General features: G+C 47.7%; 2 protein-coding genes across 9 annotated transcripts in view; one reads left to right on the plus strand and one right to left on the minus strand.

Annotated features, from left to right (window-relative positions):
* Positions 1-1,523: 1,523 nt before the first annotated feature.
* DNASE1L3 (deoxyribonuclease 1 like 3) lies at positions 1,524-7,038 on the plus strand. The gene is made up of 8 exons (XM_056501437.1): positions 1,524-1,727; positions 3,116-3,201; positions 3,845-3,937; positions 4,206-4,318; positions 4,775-4,887; positions 5,206-5,363; positions 6,222-6,318; positions 6,523-7,038. The coding sequence occupies exons 1-8, from the start codon at positions 1,590-1,592 to the stop codon at positions 6,643-6,645; spliced, it is 921 nt and encodes a 306-aa protein (XP_056357412.1). The 5' UTR covers positions 1,524-1,589; the 3' UTR covers positions 6,646-7,038.
* A 7,962-nt stretch (positions 7,039-15,000) lies between these two features.
* The window catches only part of FLNB (filamin B), a 71,781-nt gene continuing 64,381 nt past the window's right edge, over positions 15,001-22,400 (minus strand). For 4 of the 8 annotated variants that reach the window (XM_056501441.1, XM_056501440.1, XM_056501439.1 and 1 more), the window contains 4 exons: positions 21,222-21,398; positions 18,655-18,873; positions 17,519-17,722; positions 15,001-16,775 (listed from right to left, as the gene is read on the minus strand). In XM_056501441.1, coding sequence (XP_056357416.1) covers positions 16,588-16,775; positions 17,519-17,722; positions 18,655-18,873; positions 21,222-21,398 — 788 coding nt within the window. In that variant the 3' untranslated portion in view covers positions 15,001-16,587. The remainder of the gene's footprint in view (positions 16,776-17,518; positions 17,723-18,654; positions 18,874-21,221; positions 21,399-22,400) is intronic. The other 4 variants (XM_056501445.1, XM_056501444.1, XM_056501443.1 and 1 more) reach the window with 1 other exon arrangement.

The following is a 22,400-nucleotide window of genomic DNA, read 5'->3' on the forward strand; positions in this document are numbered from 1 at the left end:
GAGAAAGGGGCACTGATAAGCCCTGAAGATAAACACTGCACTGACAGCCACGGTTCAGGGTCAGAGCCTCCATGGGCACCACAACAGACACTTGCTCTGTGATGCCAGGGTAGCCAAAACAAGCCTGATTTTGGGGAGAGCTCTGGGTTTTGCTGACTCTGACCCTGAAGCTGCAGCTGCTGTCGCAAGTGCTTGGCTCAGGCTGCGCTTTCAGCAAGGTTAAGCTGGAGATTTACACCCCTCCAAAGCTGCCACTTTCCCTCCCCTCTCTCTTTATTAGCTTCTTCCGGGGCCTGTCCTGCCTGGGGACAGCTCATTGGAGACCCAGGGTGGAGGAAGCACCTCCTAAGCCCTGTGCTTTTGGAGGATCAGCTGCCCACTGCCCAGGCAGCTCTGTTGGTTGGCAATGTGGTGACACGTCCCTTGCTGGCAGCCAGTGCTCCAAATTCCAATAATGCCAAGAGGGATTTGTGGTGCCTATTCCAACACCTGCAGCACATTCCCTGGAGAACTTGCCTCCTCAGCAAGCCTAGATCCCACTGCTTTCAGCTGTGCCATGTCTTTGGGAGCCTTTCCATGTGCTGCTCTCTGTGCTGTCTCCATCTGAGCCTGTGCAGTTGGTTCTGTGCTGGCAGCTGTGTCCTGGTGCCTCTGGATCCAGACCTGCTCAAACAGCAGGGTGCAGGCAGGCTGGGTGCTCCTACAGAAAGGAAGGAGGGTATGAAAGCACCCTGTAAGCACAGGGAGAAAAATTCAAGTCATGCAAAGACATCATTTAGCTTGAACTCTTGTTACACCTCCTGCCTTTATAACTCCATTGAGGACCAACAAATGTGTCTTTGGCTGAGGGCTGACACATGGTGGAGGATTAAGGGGATAGGGGGGTGGTTTCTCCACAAAAGCCACCTCAGGGGACCAAGCCATCCCACCTGCAGCATCCTCACTCAGGTGTCTCAGCCAAACTCGTGTGTGCCCTCCCAGCACACAGCACCAGCCAGACTCACATGCACAAACCAAGGCTCCTGTGCTGGGGACACTTGGACAGGAGTTTGAGGGGCAGTGCTGGGGCATCATGTGCCTTTCTGTGGCTGCCTGGCAGTCCCTTCTAATGGGCTTCTGGTGTCATCCAGAAATCCCTGTCTTCCCCCTGCTGCTTCCCAGACCCTTTCACCATCCACCCCAGCCACCTCCTGGTCTTGGCTGCTGGCCTGTAGTGGCCCAGGGAGCCTGGTCCTAGTCTGGCACAGCCCAGAGTGGCCCCAGCTGGTGCCCAGTCATGGCAGGCACCCCACAGCTGGTGTCTCCCTGTGGGAAGGGATGCTGGGTTCTGCTGGAGCTGCTGCTCTGCCAGGATTCAGAGGTTGGCTTAGAAGAGCCTGTTTTCCCCTCAGGCAGAAGTTCAAAGTCTCCATGGTGCTTTGTGCTGGGAGATGGAAGTGAGGGGAAGGAGGAAATGGTGATTCCTGTTGATGACTGACACAGCTGGCTGCTCAGTGTGACCTCCCAACCAGCCCTAGGGGACGGATACATAAACACACACACATACATATTTATAGACACGCTTGCAGCAACTCGTTTTGCCCAGATCCATGAAGATGCTGCTCTTCTTCTTACTTTCACTCTTCCATTTCAACCCATCTCTGAGCCTAAAAATCTGCTCCTTCAATGTGAGGTCTTTTGGAGAAACTAAAATCGCCAGACCTGAAGTCGTTGATGCTGTGGTAAAGGTATGTTTGTTTGCTGGATGAGAGGCACTGAGCTTTCCAGGGTTTCTTAGATGCACAATCTTGCACTTTTTTTGTCTTTCACAGTTAAGTATCAAGTGAAAAAAAAAAGAGCTAATTGTTTTAAAAATATTATACTCTTAAAGGAAAAATCAGCCTGTGGTTAAACAGAATGTGTGTTGTTATTTTAGCCTTCATGGGAATATAACAGAAAAAATATTTGCTGTTTCCTTTGGAAATTGAGTTACAAAAAGAGGAAAACCTCAATGCATGGTAAAAATAATTTTCACTTTGAATGCACAAAGCTTTGTTTTGTGATATATTATTTACTTCCTTACGTGCTAGTTATTCTCAAATATTCTTGTCTGATTAAACCTATTCTCATGACAGCAAATGTCATCTGTCATATTAGAGTGTGGTAGAAATTTGAAAGACTCAATTGCCAATTTCTGTAAGCAAATCCTCACCATTAGGTTGCCTCTGCAAAAGCTGAAGATAACCCTGGTTTTAAAAAGAACCATCTTTTAGATTTGTAGCTTTGCAAATGCCCTCCAAGATGCCACAGTGGGGGAGGACATGGGACTTGGTGTTAGTGAGGTGGCTGTGTGTGCAGAATGGCACCAAGGAGAAATGACCACATGGTTGGGTTGTATTCCTTTTATTGCAAATTGCCAGACAAGAGTGGTTTGCTTGGCTTTGCATTCCCAGACCCTTCTTCCTGAGCTGCAATCACTGTGGGCAATACATACTCAATTTTGGAGTCACTTAGATAATTGTGGGTAAGTTTCAGGGCATAAAGAGGGGCTTTTTTTCCTGACAAAAATCACCCACAAAATTTAAAGAGCAATGAAACCCGTGGGAACGTTGGGCTTTGGGTGAGCTGGACTCTCCCATGGGGAATCCCAGCAGCAGCTGTGGGAGCTGAGCCTTCAGCCCCTCTGGGTGTGCAGTCCCTGGTGTCAGGACCTGTTTTCAGGGAGTTTGGGCTTCAGGGGCTGTTTCAGAGGAATCTGCAAAAAGCAGAGACAGGTGAATGCTTATTCAGGGAAGGAGTGGTGGGGGGCAGAGGCAGCACCCCAGTACTCGTGGTGGTGGTGGAATCAGGCTCACTGGAGCCCCTTCCCCTCCACACTTCCTTTTCAGGGTGAGTTTTCCACTAAATCTGAAACTGTTCTGCTCCCGGTTCCCTCTCCCAGTTCCTGCTGGGGCGTGCAGCAGCTCTGAGAGCAGAAAAGCTTCGTTCCAGCCCCTGCTCCCCCCCCACGGTCCCAGGCTGCAGCCACTTCTTTCACAAAGGACTTCTCCCATGCCTGTAACCACTTCTTTCTAACCCCTTCCAAATCCCCTAAAGCCAGGCACGTGCAAACTTCTCCTCCTCCTTCCCCTTGCAGATCATTTCCCGCTGTGACATCATGCTGCTGATGGAAATAAAGGACAGCAAGAACCGTGTGTGTCCTCTGCTGGTGGAGAAGCTCAGGTAGGATGGCCGTGGGCAGATGGACAAACACAGGGAAAGCTGTTTGGCAAGAGCCTGTGCTCTGCTCTGGGCCACTTTACTGGGGAAAAATCAATCCAAGGGTCTGGGCTCTGTCCCAGTGTCAAGGAAGAACCAGACTCTGTCAGTCTGGCTGAGGGACAGGAGCAAAGACAGTTCCAGATCACTGTAGAACACATTTTTAAATCAGAATAATCAAGCTAAATTCAATTTGCTACAGAGCAGTTCCCGAAGGAGAAAAAAGGGGAATGTCCTGACTGGGCTGGTTTCAGGGTGCAGCAGGACAGCCACCTTCCTGCAGGGCTTGGAACTGCCTTGGATTAGGGACTGCTTGCCTGGACAACCCGGAGGAAACAGCAGCGTTCAGCTGGCTGGACATGATACCCAGCTGAGGGAGAGACAGAGGCTGCAATGAGCAGGGACAGGGTGGAGTGAAGAGCAAGGGATAGAGCAGGGTCCAGCTCCTAAGGAGGGTTTAGTGTCTGTGACCTGGTTTAGTGTCTGTACCCAGCTGTCTCTGAGGTCAGGCAGGCAGTGCCCAAACCCCTGGGCACAGGCAAAATTACGTCACTCTCAGCCCCTTGAGAGTGCAGAAATAAACTCTGGACCATCACTTTGCTCCCAGCCAGCTGAAGGAGCCAAAGGAGGAGTACAGGTGTGTGGCCAGTGAGAGGCTGGGAAGGAACAGCTACAAGGAGCAGTATGCCTTCATCTACAGGTGGGTGAGCCCCTTTGCCAACAAGCCAGCCCCTCTCCCTGCCCTGTGGGCACAGCCCCCGGGTGGGCTGGACCTGTCTTTGCTGAGAGGGAGCTGGAGAGGTGCAGGCTGTGCAGCTGGGCTGGGCTGTGCCCAGGGATGATGGGGATGTGGGGATCATCCCAGTGTGTGTGTCCATCCCAGACTATGGCCCAGGCTCCAGGTCAGAGCATGCAGCCAGTGCTGGACAGTCTTGAATGTGACATCCCCTATCCTGTTCTTTCTGCAGGCAAAATCAGGCATCAGTGAAACAAACCTACCAGTACCCTGACACCCAGCCTGGGGATGAGGATGTTTTCTCCAGAGAGCCCTTTGCCATCTGGTGGCAGTCTCCCAAAACCGGTGAGGTGTTTCAGAAACAAGTCCCACTGTGAGTCAGCACAGCAATGCTGGCTGGACCACAGGGTAGGATCCAGAGGCTGCATCCCGACCCCACACTGCTTTTCCTTACAAGAGCAGCATTTTCCCTTCAGGGCTGCTGCCTCTGGGAAATGCCACAGCCCTGCTGGGAAAGCCTCTGCTGCTGCCATGGGCAGTGGGATGCATTCCATGCTGCTGGCAGCCTGGGAGCATTACTGTGGGTGCTGGAGCAGGATTTGCCTGCACTGGCACAGCTCCTCAAACAGCTGAGTGCCTGCAGGGGGTCACCCTGCAAGCACAGAGATCACCCTGCTCTACAGTCAGAGCAGAAGCTGCTTCTTCATCAGAAAAAATCCCCTTGCTTACAAGTCAGTCTCTGTTTCTGTGTGACTCATTCTCTGTTGAACATTTTTCCTGTTCTTCTGCCTTGTTTTGAAGCTGTCAGTGAGTTTGCTGTTATCCCTCTGCACACCACCCCAGGCACAGCCGTGCGGGAGATTGATGAGCTCTACGATGTGTATTTGGATGTCAAACAGCGCTGGGAAACCCAGGTTGGTTACCACATCTGTGTCACTAACAGGGCTTTGGTACTGAGTCACTGGCCACGTTATTCACTATTCAGAGCTGAAAACCTTAAACCCATTGATAATGCACCCCAGGTTTTGAGAATCTCTTTGGTGTTTCTTCATTGAGTTCTCCACACCGTATACAGTAAACTTGATCACCTAATAAAACTATTATGAGCGTGTCCTGATATGCCCAGCAGAAAGGAGAAGCCCCACTGCATCCATGGACCATAAAAATCCTCATGGGTCTTCTTTTGAAAAGTCATCCTCATGATTACATTTGGAAACCCTCCTACCTTCCAGAACTTTGTATTCATGGGGGACTTCAACGCTGGGTGTAGCTATGTTCCCCAAAAGCACTGGAAGAACATCCGTCTGAGGACTTACTCCGAATTCCTCTGGCTAATTGGTGACAGAAATGACACAACCGTGAAGAACAGTACCAGGTGCCCATATGACAGGTAAAGGGCTCACTGCCAAACCACCCACTAGTTATAACTCTGAGAGAAAAATTGTATCAAAAGGTGTCAGTGAACAACAGGGAAAACAAACGTCCATGAGGCCATCAGAGGTAAAACTGTCCAGGGGAAAAGTGATCCAAATGCTTCTAGTCAGGAGCACAAAGCCCTCTGCAGACCAGACTGGGCAGGATTTACACAGAACCAGACATTGCTGTGGCTCAGGTGGGATGGGTGACAGGACAGGACAGAGCAGGACAGGGCAGGACAGGACAGGAGAGCCAGCAGCACTGCTCATCTGCAGGGAGCCCTGCAAACACCTGGCAGGAGGTGCTGCTGCCCCCTCCATGCCAGCTTTGCACCATGGCTTTTGCTCTCATGTTTGTAATTTGGGTTGACAAACGCACAGCAAGGTTCTGTGACACCTCCCCTTGCCCTGGACATGTGGCAAGTCCTGCTGCCACTGCAGCTCCCTCAGCAGGGACAAGAATACATCAGTCATTAGAGCTCAGAGTGCTCTTGAAGGACGAGTTTCTGGGTCTGAGCAGAACTTCACCGGTACTCCAGTCATTGTCCTGTGATTTTTGTAACCTAAGCAGGGCTTTGAAATATGCAGCATTGTTGGGTGGGTTTAGACAGAAGTCATTTAATGTTGGCTCCCAAGGCCAGTGCACATCAAGATATTTATGTCCCTCTGTGCCAAGGAGGAGCTGACATCTCTGGGTGGGCAGTCCATGGGTCAGGACAAACCACATCTAGCTGTGACTTCAGCAGAGCCACCTCTCTGGCCACCAGCTCAGTGCATGTGGCTGCCACAGGCCAGGCACCCCTTGCAGCACCCCCTTCCCTTGCTCCTTGCAGGATTGTGGTCAGTGGACAGAAGCTCATCCAGGCTGTGATGCCACACTCTGTCAACATCTTTGATTTCCAGGAGGAATTTCAGATGACTGAGGAGCAGGTAGGCACAGCACAGCCTCTGCAGCAGTGGGGAAGGGCTAACATGGAGAACAGAGTGCCCAGGCAGGGCTGAGCACATCCCTGTCTGTAAAACAGGTCACTGCTGACCACACTCCCAAACTGTGCAGTGCTCACATCCACCTCCCCACATCCAAGCACTGCACATCCAGGGTGGCTCCCAACCCTCCGTGCTGTTGTCTTGCAGGCTCTGGGAGTGAGCGACCATTTCCCAGTAGAATTTGAGTTAAAAGCAAAAGGTGGCTTTTTCAACTGGCTGAGATCAAAGTTTTCAAGGAAGAGGAGACCAAAGAAGAGCCACAGATCATGATCATGAGCATGCTGAGTCCTCCTACAGATGCCAATAGATCTTGGAGAAGACTGGTGTAGAAATACTCACAGCAAGTGCAATTGCTTCCAGTATTTTAACCCAATTTAATGGGTAAAAACCCCCAAATATTTCGCTAAAATATTTGGAGTGAGAAGGCAAATTAAACCTTCACGCTGTTTCTTCTTCATTGTATAGAGAAATAAATCAGCTAGAAGCAGCACACTGTACTTACTGTGCTGGTCACAAATGCAAGGAGCTACTGCAGGGCTAAAATACTTCTGTGTGCTTTACCTGCAGCACCTGAGGGGCAGGGAGCTCCACGTGCTCCCCTGGGCTCTGCAGCTCTGCCACTCCTCTGCAGGGGCAGAAGGATTAAAAGGACTTTTTGCATCATGTGTGTGTCTCAGTGTGTTTGTGTGTTTATGCTTCAGAGCTGCAACCAGCAGACGTGAGGCTGTACCTGCTGGTTTGCAAGGAGAATATTGCTGAATTTAGGGTATTTCTCTGCGAGTGAGGGGTTAAAATTGGTCACAGCATCCAGGGATTTGGGGAAGACATAAAGAAAAGACAGAGGGACAGGCAGTGAGAGTCACTTTTCTGCACTGCCCAGCTCAGGGCAGCAGGAAGCTGATGGTTCCCACCCCTGCCCACTGCAGACCTCAGGTGAGACATCCCAGGGATCCCAGGTGACACTGCTGCCAACAGAGTGCCATAAAATTCACATCAAAATCTGATTTCAGCATCCTGACACGGAAATGAACTGCATTCCTCCTCCAAAAAAATCAAAAAACAAAAAAACAACAAATCTCCATGGCAGCCCAAAGTCCTCTGATGAACCAGACTTTAATGGTGATTATTCAATGTAATGATGCAGCAATCTGTTTTCCTAGCTCAGCCCACAGGCTGTATTTAGTGCAAACCAAACCCTGACACACAGATGGCATCTGGAGAGTGGGAATAATCCAACTGCTAGTAGAGACAAATATTCATCTCCCTTCATCAATGCGCCCCAGGTTGCCTGCTGGAAGGGCAGGGAGGGCTGGGGAGTGAGAGAGGCTTTGTGGGAAGGAAACAGTTTGGCCTTTGTGAAACCCACTGTTCAGGGAGAAGAATTTGAGGAAAGAAACTAAATCAAGAGAAAATTAACCCAGGAGGTTGTGTGCTAGGCAGACAACAAATCCTCCAACTTTTAGTAGCAATTAAACTTGAAATGATACAGCATTTCATATGCTCCCTCATACTGCAATCAACACAAAGGAAAAAGCCTGATTTAGAACAAATATTTACGTTGGGATTTTTATAGACATGCCTCTGTCTGGCTGACATCAGTGATGGTTCATGTGAAGGCTGAAATCAGTCTGAGTCTCTGGCCTCACATCTTGCTTCTATGTAAGCACTTTCTGTCTCCTGGCTTTCAGAAAGGAGCAGTGCACAGAGAAAGGAATCACCCTTCAGAAAAGCAATAATGGACACAGTCATAAAAAATACATAATTAGAACTAAGTTTTGCTGGAAATATTTATCCTTATTTGCAATATTTGGTAAAGCCCTTTATCCAGGACCTGAAAATAAGAGATGTGGCCAGAGAGCAACCTCAGGAGTGATGTCAGTGGCTTCAGAGCAGTGTGCTGGGTTTGGCTGGGGTAGAGAGAATTTTCTTCACAGTAGTTGTATAGAGCTATGTCTTGGATTTGTGCTGAAAACAGTGTTGATAACACAAGGATGTTTTTGTTGCTGCTGTGGAGCATTTTCTGTCTCTCACCCCACCAGTGAGCTGGCTAAGGATGCACAAGAAATTGGGAGGAGATGCAGCCACGACAGCTGACTCCCACTGACCAGGCAATATCCCATACCAAATGGAGTCCTGCTCAGCATTAAAACCTTGGGGAAGAAGAAGGGTTCTTCTTGTAGAGGTGCTGAGCTTCTGACCAACAGAGAGACTTCTTAATGCAAAATGGTGCTTCTCCATGGAGAGCTGGGACACAGTTTTGTGGATTCACGGCAGAGACAGCATCTGCACTCATGTTGTACTTTTGACAGGGGCTGGGAGGTGTCCCAAACTCCTGCTGTCAGCACAGTCTGTCTCTCTAGATATTCATTAGATAATATTATAATTACACCCTAATATATTTAACAGTTCATGTCATCTCTAGATTTCCCCCCCCCTGGGGACACAGCTATCCCAACTGCAAAGGGGTTTTTAAGTGGTTCCAGCCTGCAGGAGTCTCAGTATATTCTGCAGCCAGAACAAAGTTTCTCTTTTTGATGAATAAGGCTTCTTGAGCTTTATTTATGATCAAACAGAAGTTTTTCACTGGGAATCCAAAATTCCTGGAGAGACTTTGTCTCATGCAAGCCAGGTCTCAGATCATGGCTGGGAGAGAAACAAAGAGGCTCTTCAGAAGCAGAAAACTGTTTCCTCCCCAGCAGCCCTGTTCAGACAAGAATAGAGCAGAGAGCTCAGCTGAACAAAAAGTGCTGAGACCCCAATCCCTCAGGTTGGGGTCCTGGGGAAGCCCTTCTCCAATGAATGGTACTGGAGGCATCCTCTCTTCCTGCAGATCCAAGGTCTCCCCTGCCCCACAGAGACCCTCCCCAGCCTACAGAAGGTCCCTACAGAAACAGAGCAGGAAGGTTTTTACTGCAAGTCTCTCGGCAGAGAAACCCCCAGGAGCCCACAGCAGCAGCCCCAAGCTGGACTTGGCTTCTTCTCTTCAGTCATCTCTGCTGGATTGGTTTGTCCTTTTGCACCTTCACCTGAAGAGAGCTCATGTCCTTTTCCTGGCCTTGGCACTGCTCCCCACGAACCCACAGCCCTGACACCTCTGCCTGCACCACAGGGGGAGACCCTTTAGCCCAGAGAAAGGCTCTGCCCTACCTCCTTTTGCTTCTTCTGAGCTGCCGGCAGAAATGAGGACACAGGACACAGGTACAAAACCCCACAGGGACCCACCTGGCTTCTTTTTGGGGTCTGTACCTAATCTCCAATCAAAACCTCCCATTGAGGCTGTTTCCTCATCACTTGTTACCTGGGAGAAAAACCAACCTGGCTACACTTTCCTGTCAGGGGTTGTACATGGTAAGGTCCCCCTGAGCCTCCTTTTCTCCAGGTTAAACACCCCCACCTGCCTCAGCCACTCCTCATAAAACTCGTGCCCCAGACCAGATGTACACATAAAGATGTGCAGCAAACAACTGAGCTGCAGCCCCAGAAGGGCTGTGCTGTGCTGTCACACAGCAGGGCTGGTAGCACTGACAGCAAAATCAAAGGCAGAAATATCAAAGAGCCTCCCAGTGTGACACCAGCAGCTGGCCCAAGCTTGGCTGTTCCGTGGCTCCCTCTGCCTCTGGAGGGACTGGGGGAAGCACTTGTGCCCCAGGCTGCCCAAGCATCCCCATGGAATTCACACCCAGCCTCCCAGCACGGCCAGCAAACTCAAGGAAAGGAGAAGGGATTTCACCCTCCTCAGCTAGGAGCTCATGGACCTGCATCCCCCCCATGTTCTCCACACAAAGCTCTTCACTCCCTGCTCACAGCCCATGGCTGGCCCCAAGGAGTACCAGGCCCCACCGGGTTTCTAAATGAGTTTTGCAGTAAAAAGGGAGCCTGTGGTTGGCTTGAGGTCTGGTTATTGATTGCCCACAGTTATTTAACCGGGGATCATGCTGAGATGACCCTCACGAGGCACAGAAGCTCCCAGGCCCAGGTGCTGGCAGGTCACAGGGCACATCCACCCCTGGGACCCCTTGGTGTCCCTGCCACACCTGCACAAGGGCAGCTGGCCTGGTCCAGCAGTGACCACAGCCTTTCCTGCCTGCCCAGCCCCTTGGATGTCTTCTAGTGCCTGTGCTTCTGCTCTTTGCTGGTTTGTGCCTGGTTTTGGGAAAGATGTGAGGCTGTTGTGGCATCAGTACCACCATCCCCTCCCTGTAACAGATATCACCCAGCCCTTTTCCAATGCCAGGGGAAACTGCAATCAATTTGGATCAGAGGCTCTTTCTGCAACCACAGAATCATAGAATATCCTGAGTTGAAAGGGACCCACAAAAATCATTGAATCCAACTCCTGACCCTGCACACAACAACCCCAAAATTCACATTGTGTGTCTGAAAATGCTGCCCGAAGTTCTGTGAACTTTGACAGGCTTGGGGACATGACCACTTGCCTGGGGAGCCTGTTCCTGTGCTCATCCACTTTCTAGGTGAAAAACCTTTTCCTGACATCCAACCTTAACCTCCCTGAGCTGAGTTTAGCTCATGTTCCTCTCCATCTTCCTGAAGGTTCAGGGACACAACCTCTGCACTTTCACCTGGTATAAAAACACAAGTGCTCTTTCTCCACAGCTTGGTTTTCCAGCCAGTATGAAAAACAAGATTAAATACTTTGTGTGTCATTTTAAATATAGAGTCTCTGCTGTCACTGTTTGCAGGGGCAATTTTCTGGTAGAGAGAAGACAGATTTATAAGAATTAATTTCCATATTGGCAAAGTAACAAAAAACCTTCCCTGAAAAGCTCTGCGAATACTGGCATTGAGATATGAAGGCTTTCTGTGCCTCTCTGTTGGGAGGAGAGCCTGACCCCAGCCACTTCTGGGGAAGCCAGATGCCAAATCCCACCCCCCAAACAAAACACCCTAGCTGGACATCACTGTCAGAAGGAAATATCCACCCTGGCAAGGCAAGCTCCTCCATGGGGCCCAAAGGACTCAGGCTTCCAGCTCAGCAGGGATGTAAATATTTGCAGTACCAAGGTCCTGCAGAAAGGCAGCTCAGCACAGGAAAGAGCTGTCAAACATACCTCTAGGTCCTGCTAGATCATATTTTCCTATTAATTTTTTTTGAAAAATCATATATACTAGCCTTTCATTCACGTCATTTAAAGAATGTGCTTTAAATCTCAGTCAAATTAACAGCGACAGGAGCCATAAATCCAACCTGATTTAGTGACAATATTTCTTCTAAGCATGCAATATAAATTCACAACTATGAAAATTAACTCTGAAAGTCTGAGAAATTCTGAAAAGCCTTTTAAAAGCCTTTTCTCAGGAGGCTCTGGGAAAACAGCCCCCCACAAGAGGGGGGCCTGGCAGCAGGGCTGTTTTGATAACCTTCAGTGAAAGGGACCTGAGAATATTAACCATTACTGAAGGCTGTGGAGGAAAAAAATGCTGTAGCCTTCCCTGCTGCTTTTCCAGCTCGGATGGAGCTGTGAAGATATGGAACCTGGGATGGGAATATCTCTAAATTACTGCAACACAAGAAAAAATTACTTTTAAAACCAAACATTTGTTTAGAGGAATTTGGGAGCTTGATGCTGAAATGTTCAGGAACCCAGTGGGTTTAGTCCCAGCAGGGCTGGGTGCTCCAGTGCATGTTCTGCACTGCTGCTGTCAGCAGCAAAATTCCAAACCCTCCTTTCTGCTGCTCTGGATGTGGATAGGAGATGCAATAAATAAGGGAAAAAAATAAGAAATAGAAGATCCTCCAAGCCAGCTGGCACAAAGCACAGATAAACACCTGTGGATGCTGCCAGCAGCTTTTCAAGGCCCCATTCCTTTGGTGCCAGAGCTGGCCCTGACCTGGCAGAGGACAACCTGGGCAACCAATTTAATTTGGCTCATGGGAGAGCATGGCACAGCCAGCTGTCGTAATAACTAATGGTTTGGAAAGTCTTTTCTCAAACAAATAAAACCCACTGTGTAAAAAAGCATTATGCCATCCCCTGAATTAAGTTTTATGCAACTCCATCCCAGTTTCTGTCAAGTGATGTCTGTAACCACTTTGCATAGGCCTTTCCATGTGATTTATACATAGTTTGTTCCCTTTTTTTTTCAGGTAAAAAAGTGCATTGTCCACACTGCAAATACATCTCAATGTGGAGTAAAATAAATAATTAGAAAAAACCAATCAAATAAGTTTAAAACAAATAAATGCAGAAGCTATAAGTGAGTAAAGAAAAAAAGCAGTTTCTGGATTAGAAATTTCACAATCTCACTTTAAACAATTAGAGGGAAAAGTAATTACAGGGTTTGCATAACCTGACCAAACCCAGAGCCCTGCTAAGCAACAGCCCCAGCACCCACATTGTCAACGTGCCTGGATGATGTCAGAGCAGGTCAGGGCTTTTTGGGGGTGAGGGGAGATCCAGCTTGGACACACAAAGTGCTCTGTACAGGCCCAGGCCTGGAGACTGACCACTGCAGCAACATGGACAAAAAAAATATTAAGTATGCTTACAAGTATTAAGTATACTTATACTGTAAGTATACTACATATATATTACATATATTACACATATATATACACACACACATATATATAATTATTCAAGGATTAATTATATAAAGATTTAAAGTAAATATTAATTAAATACTTTGAATTATTAAAATAATATATTTTAATAATTTAAACAATATTAAATATTGAAAACTGTTAAAGTTATTAAAATAATTTAAATGCATATATTTAATTTTGAGACACAATTGCACAAGGCAAAATGCAATTCTCAGTTTTGCATGCAACACCCCAGTACATGAGGTATTTGCCATGCTGGCTGCAGAGATGGCCATCAGAAACACAGAGGCAAGGCCATGGACAGCCAGAGGGGTCTGAAGAGGGAGCTCCAACAGCTCCCCAATCCAAAGGAGGCCAGTGGGCAGCCAGTGAGATCCCATGGGATGGCAGGAACAATCACAGCCCAGGTCAGGGACAGCTGCAGGGCAGACTTGAGCTGCAGGATGAGGACAGGCTTGAGTGTGTGGGTTGTGAGAAGCTCAAGGACATCACCCCCAAAGACCCCTTCTCTTTGCCATTGAGATGCACCAATGCATCCCACCAATACCAGGCAGGGAGTTCCCACCCCATGTATCTGCTGTGCTGCAGGGACTTACCTTCCACCTCCCACCAACACACCCAGTGAACCTCCCAGCTGTGCCATGGGCCCCAGCACGTGTCCCCAGGTGGCACTGCCCTGCCCTGGGCCACTGCTCAGCAGCAGGCAGGGCTCCAGCTGGCTGCCAGGGCACTGCCACAGCTAGTGCAGTGCTCACAGGACAGCTCAGACCAGCTAAGGAAGGATGAAGCTCCCAGTGGGACTCACAGGTAACTAAGTGGCCAAATCCTACTGCAAACCACCTCCAAGGAGAGAGACTATAAACAAAGAAAAAGCATTTAAGTTCAACCAAACCAGTAGAAAAGCACTTCCACACCTAAAGATAAAAATCTGATGCCAGTCCTTTTTCTGGACTGAAGAAAGTGAATCTTGTACTATTGCAAGTCTGCCCAGCAGGAGGCACTGGGACACCAGTAACCCGTACACCACACCCAGCCCCACAGGCACTCAGAAACCTTTGTCAAGGTGCCAAAAGCAGAGCAGAATGTCCCCAAAGCACTGATCTGTGCCCAACACAGTCAGTCCTCAGCTGGCAGAGCTGCTGGAGGTAGCTGGACATTGTTACCCAAAATGAACCCTGCCAAGAAGCTCCCCTCATCACCACCACCGGGTGCTTGCTGTCCTTAGGGCATTTTTGTAGCCACTCCTCAGCTGTCAGTGCCCAGACCAGGCAGAGTTGAAGCAGAGCTCAGGTTTTAGTAGAGGTAACCCCGGCCACAGTAGCAACCAGGTTCCATCAACTTCACAGACAACTCCTGCTAATTTCAGCAGACAAGAGAAAGCCAGACAAGCACAGGGGGCACTGGGACATAGGAGTTACACAGGTGAGATGCTCTCAAGGTTTGCTCACAGCAACAGCCCTATCCAGGTTTGTTTTGTTTAAAAACATTGAATAGGAGCCTCAGATGACATACCTACCACAAGGCTAATGAAACACAGTTAACTATAAAAAGGAAATAATCTGATAAGCCTGGGGCAGGAAAGTCCTTGGCAGCCACTGCATCTCAGGTTTCACCTGAGCTTTCAGCAGGAGAGTGTTTGGGAAAACATCTGCTGGTTTCCATGGCTGTGTGCCTGGAGGTGCTGGCCCCAGGTGTAGGAGACACCTTGTGCAAACAACCCCAGGGATCCCAGGGGGAGCAGAGGGGCCGGGAGCACTCTGGGATCACAGCGCTGCCCCCGTGCCTGGGCTCTGCACAGGGGTATCAGCACAGCTGTGTAATGCTCCATCCACTGTGCCCACTGCACCCTGCCCATTTACACCATAGTCTGCCACTTCGTTTTAACGGGAAAAAAAAAAAAAAAAAAGGTTTCAGGGAAAAAAATTAATGGTGTTGAGGTTCTGCCTAAATTTTCATGGCTACCTGCACAGCCCATAGGCTATTTGGTCTGCCTGAAGCTGCTGTGTGGAGTAATTTCAGTCTAACTTTACTGACTACATATGAAAAGAATCCGATGTTGTTTTTAACATGCACATTTTAATGAAGCAAACATTTCTATTTAATAAGTTATAAGATACAATTTTACAATCCTGCATTTTATTCCAGTTTATTTTGTTTTTACTTTCTAGTTTACAATGTAGTGAGCATTTCACATTAAGGCACAAAAAAAGCACAGTAAAAAACCCCCAACCTTCCTTTTTCTCCCATTAACTGTGCTGGAGAGCAGTACATCCACACATAATTACAGAACCGTAAGCATGAACTTCTCCCGAGGGACAGCGACATGTCAACAGGTTTTCAACAAATCCTACCTTCTCCAAACTGCAGAGTTTGAGCTCATCAGGAGAGTTTACTAAAGCCCCAGCAGCTGACAGCAATTCAGATATGCACCTGGGAAGTAGTATGGAGTAATCCGGGACAAACAGACAAGTTACAGGAAGTTTCCACTGCCTGTTGCAGCAAGAAGGGGATTTCAGGAGAGATGAAAGAGACATTGCTTCAGGCATGTCCTTGGACTCAGATACAATAAAACACCTTGCACCAAACAGGGTTTGTTCATGGATATTGCTATTATTGGTATTGCTATTGCTATTACTGGTAACTTCACAGATCCACCCTGTGTCCCACTGCAGATGTGGGTCCCATTCCAGGATGGCTTCTTTGCCCTGTCTCAGACACTGGCCTGGCCTGCAGCCTCCAGGGAAACCAGTGGTCATCTTTTCAACACACCGTGGTGCTCCAGACTGCAGCGACTCTGGTCACACAGGTGACAGCCATGCACGGCTTGGCAAGTTCAGGTGCTTTACTTAACCCACACAACCCAGGGCTTGTTCTTAAATCAAAAAGTGTGTAGGGGGTGTTACCTGTAAAGTTACACAAACATCACCAGCATCCCAAGCTCATTAAAAACCGCATTCCTAGCATCATGGCCAAAACACTACCTGTCTCTAAAGTTACAAAGCGTTAACATAGAGAGGCTGAAAGCTTACAGGAAGTAATTTTCATTCTGCTTTTGGTTTGCTATAAAAGATAAACTTTTCTAAATGTAAACCATTAGCAAAGCATTTTAAGAAAACATTTTAAATTTGAATTGTAAAGCTACTTATAATAGCTTTTTATAATGTTGAGTATTAAAATTGATCAAGTATACAAAGGCACCTATTATAGTACCAGTTTTACCTCATTTCTTTACAGAAAAGAATTTGAACTGGGGACAGCCCAAGTCATATTCCATAACTAAAATGTAAAGTCTCCAGTCAAATAAAATCAGTAGTTAAGATACCCAATTACAAAGACAAATTCCAGTTTTCAATTAACATCTAAAGTCTTTAACATCCGCATGGGAAATTAGTGTCTATTCATCCACATGATTCTCCAAACATTAACAGTGACCCGGACAGCACTACAAAGGTACAATTTGAGGAGATATTAAATAAATTGACATTAGGTTGGTAAGTAGGATAGAAGTGAAATGCTTGTAAAAACAGTTAATGTCTGACTATTGAAATGTGAGCCGTGTGTATCTAGAAACTGCATTTTGCAACACGACTGCACCCAGCACAACTCTACATCTGAACTGCACACGCAGAGAGCACCTGAGAGCGCGATTATGGAACGGTGACGTGGAAGGGGCTCCCAGGAATGTGCTCGTCACCCCACTTCACTGCCAGGACATAGTCCCCCCTTTCCTTGACGACATAAGTGACGTTGTACTGATGGCTGCCCAAATGCTTGATGGACACCTCTTCACATGGTATTGTAGGTCCGTGGACACCAACTAACAGCATGTTGGAACCTACAGAACAACACACAGCTGTTAATACCCCTGAACTTAAGGCAGCGTGGCTGTACCATAACATATTGGCTCTGTAACACATGGATTTTGTTATTTTAATTCAGAGTGGTAGCTGAGACATACCTCAGATTAATTTGGTATAAGAAGGAATTTTATATTAAAAAGCTTTCAGCCTCATAGAGGCGAGGGTTTGTCTGCACTATTTGCCAGATCTGACAGGTTACCACTATCTAACTACAGATTACCACTATCTAACTACAGGTTACCACCAAGTAGAGCCACCAGTACTGCTTGTGAAAACAAGCTGGTATTGCTTTACAAGTACTTCATCAGAAGTTAATAGCAGGGGCCAGTGGACACAGCTGGCCTCTAATCCACCCACCACAGAACTCCCAGATGATGATGATGATGATGAGCATCAAAAGGTTACAGGAACACTGTGCATTACATGCTACAAGGCACCACAAGGGTTGCTTAAGCTCAGCAACCTGTTTGTTCTCATGCCATAACCCTGTGGTTGTTTCAGGTGCACCTGGCTCAGACGAAGCCAGGAGATGAACTAGCATCTTCACAGCCTCTGTATTAGGACTAACTTGGTGAGCACAGTATAGTATTTAGCATTTTTCTTTAGTACCAGATCATTACCTCAAGCTCTGAATTTTAACTCTCCAAATTGGTTTAGGGAAAAAAATACCCAGGTAAACCACCAACCCTGAACATCCACCTGGCTTCTGTATCCATACCTGCTTTGCTGCAGTCCACAGAGAAGGAGCTTTTCTGACCCACAAAAGCCTTTGAGAGTCCTGCTCCCCGGGAAACCACTTTGCTGGCATCCGAGGTGGATTTGGGAATGGCGCTATAGCAAGTTTCAGTCGATGACCTTGTCACCGACTCTACCAGGATGGAAGAGGTTTCGTTGGCACTGCCTGGACTAACCAGTCGCTGCCCTGGAAACAGAAAAGGTTTCTGACATTCAGATTTGCCCCATCTGAAAGGCATTCACAATGCCTTCTAATGACTAGCATGCATTCTGCATCCAAAAGGCATTTTTGGAGAGGAGCAATTTCCTACTTGGGTATTTAAGCTGACATCTTCCAGCAATGCTGGCAACAATCCCACCCCAGAGCCCTCAAGTGGCTAAAGGACCACAGGAACTTCAGGATTCATTAAGCAAAGCGGGTTGCTTAAGAAGAGTTAATTGTGCTCCAATCACCAAATGCCAAAAATGAGTTGGCAGAAAAGCAGGTGCAATTTTGCAATAACCCATTTTGAAAGCAGAGCATGTCCCAGCCTGGGGGGGAGTGCAGTCCCTGCCACCCTCTCCCGAGAACTTCACCACGCTATGGGCACCAAAAGAGGGTTCACAAACTCAGGGGGAGGAGTAGAGATGAGTTTCAGCCTGTGCTTAAACACAGTGCTGGAGAGAGTACAAGCTTCCTAAATCAGCCTTCCTCACTTCATCTAGGAGCCTCCCAGACATTACTGACCTTGGCTAGGTGATACCTTCACCAAAATGAGACCAAGAGAGGCAATACATGCTACAGGTGAGCAGGTTTCAGGTTTGAGGGTGGGGGTAAATGGGTAAATAAGTCATATTACCCTATGGCCCATGCAAGACCCTTGAGCTAGATCAAGACTTAATATTACCCCATAAAGCTGTTTTATAGCCCATCACTGAGTCAAGCTGCCAAGCTCCCTGACTACTGCTTTTGTAGCTGCTCCTGAGACCCCTCATCTAGGCTTTGGAGATGATGGGGAGAAATATTTTGCTTCTCATGATTTTGGGCATCTAGACCAGAACACCATTGTCTTGGGAGGATGTTTTGCTGAATGACATGACCTGCTTCAGGCATAGAGTAAATACTAGTTAGCTTTTTACCTGTAACCTTTGCCTTGAAAGGGCTGCCCACTATGTGGTTAGGTCCACCATATTTAACTCCAATTAAATAGTTTCCTGGAGCCATGGGTGTGTACATGACTTTGTAACCTTCTGGAGTTTCCTGGCAGTCCATTTTCACCTTTGATGGCCCTTCAATTGTAACAGAGAGGGTACCTGGACCAGCCTTGGTCGTGTTAATGAAAAACTCCGACTGCAGTCCTAGAAAGACGTAGCACAGTGAGACACACTCCTCCTCACACCCGATGTTACACACGCAGCCTCACATTACATAAGGGGTAATTTGGCGCAAGATCAGTCTGCCCAGGGCTGCAGGCAGGGAGGGACACCACATCCACCACAGTAGCCTTGCACAGGCCAGCCCCAAATGGAGCTCTGCACCCCTGGCTACCTCCCCAGCTTTATCCTGCTCCCTCCTCCAGTTAGGTTATGTGACTGTGTGGGAGAAGGGGCCATGAGAGCCCTTCGGGACTCAAATGGAAGTGATTTGGTATCAAAAAAACTGGCTTAAGAGAGAGAACAAGACCTTTTCTGCTGGGCATCAGAGTCCACACCCACACAGCTCCAGCATGGCTAAGTTTGGGAGAGCTCAGAGCTGTCTCGCTGCCTGGACTGCAAATCAGCAGCGAAGAGCCCACAAGAAAGCTGGAGAGACAAGGGGCAGGAGATGGCCTGGAGGAGATGGGTGTTTGAACTGCTCGGCAACAGAACTCCAAGCAGTTTGTGGAAACAAAAGCTTGTTTAATTACAGCATCTGGTTAACACAGCTGAATTATTGCTGCTAATACTAAGCCAATGACACAATGCCAGCAACACAAGAAAAATTAAGTAAGGCTTTCAGCCCCCAAATAATTTACTGTCAGACTCTGGCCTCAAATATTTATGATCTTTGGGCTGTTACACGAGACACTGCTGAGGAGGAATAAAGTGCTCAGGCACACTCAAAACCAGGATGGCCATGGGAAAGTTTACTGCTGCTGCGATGGAAGCATGAAGATGTGGGAATAAACTCGGGAGAAGTTTCTAGCCTCCCCACAAAAGAGGCTGCTGTGTCGCAATGCTGGAAGAGCCCTGCTCCCAGAGAGGATTGCTCTTCAGTGCTCCAGCAGCCCAGCCCCTGGCCCGGGAGGTCAGGCATCACCGCAGTGCCCTGCTCAGCTGGAGAGAAGGTAATTCTCATAGCCAGCCAGCCTCACAGCACCTCTCCTCACTAAGAGCTCTTGCTCCACAGGCACTGCTTTTCCTGTGCCCCAGATGAAGGCTTGCATTGTTGGAGGCTGCAGACGCTCAGCCCTCCCAGGGGGATGGTTCAGGTGCTCAGCCACTGAAACCCCTACACTGGGTCATTGTTCTGAAACGCTGCTCAGCAGCTCCCAGGGCACTGCACTTTTGGCAGTGGCCCGGATTCAACAACAGGGCACAGAGCAGCTTTGCTGAAATTAAACAGTCTATTTAGATTAAAAACAACCCCAAGCACCTTTATAGATGAAGAAATATTCCCCTGTCCCTGATGCATCACTGGCCGGTATTAATGAGTGCTTTTGTTTCCACCTATTAAAAGAGCTCAAGCTACATCTTTATTTTATAGAGTGTATCTGCATGTTTCCAAAACCAACTGCTTGGTTCCTCCAGAACAGCAGAAGCTTTGTCTGAATAACTGCAGTATTTTTTTTTTTTCACAGGGAGAAAAAAAGTATGAAATGGAGTCCACAGGAGACAGAAGTGGATAGGACAAAATGAACTAGCTACTCCCTTACACAACAAAAGGAGAGAAAAATAATCATTTTACTCTGCTATTTACCTGTGTGTGTGGCCTGAGCAAGAACACAAATAAATCAAAGTGCATATCCTGGAATGTTTTCATACTTACTAAGGCCACAAATCATAGAAATGAAAAAACAAACCCTAAACCCTACATTCTTGAGTTGAGAACTATCAGATGAGGCAGCCACAGCAGACAACGAGGTGCCAGATTTCCAAGAAGAGACTGTTCACGCTGTGTCTGGAGCATGCACAGCACACTACCAACAGAATAAACCACCTTCTCCCTAGGGTTTACACATCCTACTGCATTTCACTTGAGATTTCTTGGAGGTGCAAGCACCAAAGGGAATGTAACGGGGTATACCCTCACACCCATTTAATTAACACAAGTTAAACAAGATTCCTTCATCTCTAGACAGCCAACTCAGACGTCATGTTCATGTGTGGAAGGGAGCCAGAGCATCTCTGGAGCTCAAGGGACCACCGACGTGGAGTTAAGCTAACCAGCAGAGCTGTAGCCCAGCTGCTAACCAGCAGCTCAGTGAATGCGTGTTGCAGTTGCTGATTTACAGAAGTTTTAAGTTTGTTAAGGCTCAGTATAGGCTGCAGACTTGTGAGTGATAGTTATAAGCACGCTAGAAAGCAAAATTAGCCTGCACTCAGGTCTGCAGAGAACGTGGGTTAGTTCAGCTGCCTTAGCAGGTGAAGGAATGTAGAAGTATGCCTAGACACAGGTTCTGTAGGTGTCCAAGGCCAGGTGCAAGCATGTGAAGGAGCAGGGTTACCCGTGGTGCCGCTCTCCAGGCCGGACCCGTAGGCTGTGACGAGGGCAGGGTTGCCCGCCTGGCCCGGCTCGCCCACGCGCACTTTGAAGGGGCTGCCCACCACATGGCTCCCGTTGAACTTCACGTCGATGGAGTGGATGCCGTTCTCGTGCGGGATGAACCGAACGGCGTATTTATCTGCAACACACAGGGGCTCTTCTGACACAGCCCAGACAACGACCCAACCATAAACCACCCATCAAACCCAACACAGGGCTCATTAGCAATCCCAGCTTCTGAAAGCCTTTGACATATTTTGGTCCCAGTTTAAGTGAGCTCAGCTACGCGAGCTGCTAAACTTGTATTTAATCAGGAAAATGCTGTGTTTATCACAGAAGGTTTTACAGCTTGTGTTTTCACCTTGTACACTAGGATTTGATCTCAACTGTCATCTAGTCTAAGAGTTATTTGCCTCACTCATGCACTAAACATGAAAACTGAATCACAGTCTAATCTGTCGGCAGCTGAGGGAGTTGTGTGTAGAAGAAAAGCAGCTGGTCAGAGCAAGTCAAATCTTAGCAGCAAGCTGAGCTGCTCTGACACCACACCTTTATCTAATGAAGTCATTTAGCAATTTGCTGATATTTCACATTTTTGATTGCGTGTTAACTCAGAAGCGGGACTGATCTCCCCCAGCTGGACAGCTGCTGTTTGTTAATAGTACAGACCATAACTCATACAGACTTCAAGTGAAAAAGAAAAGCTCATTGCTGAAACAGGTGTTGAGCTTTCTGTAGTGTTTGCTTATAGGCAGCTTCCTTGACATTTCATGTGAAGGAGTGAGTGTGAGTTAAAAATAAACTATTAGTCAAAGATTGAAGCAGAGCTTTGAGAAATAAACTTCTTCCCTGGTTAAATTCAACAACCACATCATATTTAATTTATTATTAATGTCACTGTACCTTCACTGCCAAGCCAAGACTTGGATACCTCTATCTTACACAAGCTGGGGTTCAGTCAGTTCACGGAAAAATGTGGACATAACCCTGACTGAACAGCTCTTGATATCAAAAAGTAATTTTCCAAGCAACATGCTCATCCCTGGGACACATTATTCGTAAATAATGGAACTGAATTCCCTATGTGGCAGCAAGTGCTTTGGAGATCATGCAATTGTTTTGATCATCATGAAGCTGTGCT

The sequence above is a fragment of the Oenanthe melanoleuca genome, chromosome 12 (genome assembly GCF_029582105.1).
Source record: "Oenanthe melanoleuca isolate GR-GAL-2019-014 chromosome 12, OMel1.0, whole genome shotgun sequence".
NCBI lineage: Eukaryota > Metazoa > Chordata > Aves > Passeriformes > Muscicapidae > Oenanthe > Oenanthe melanoleuca.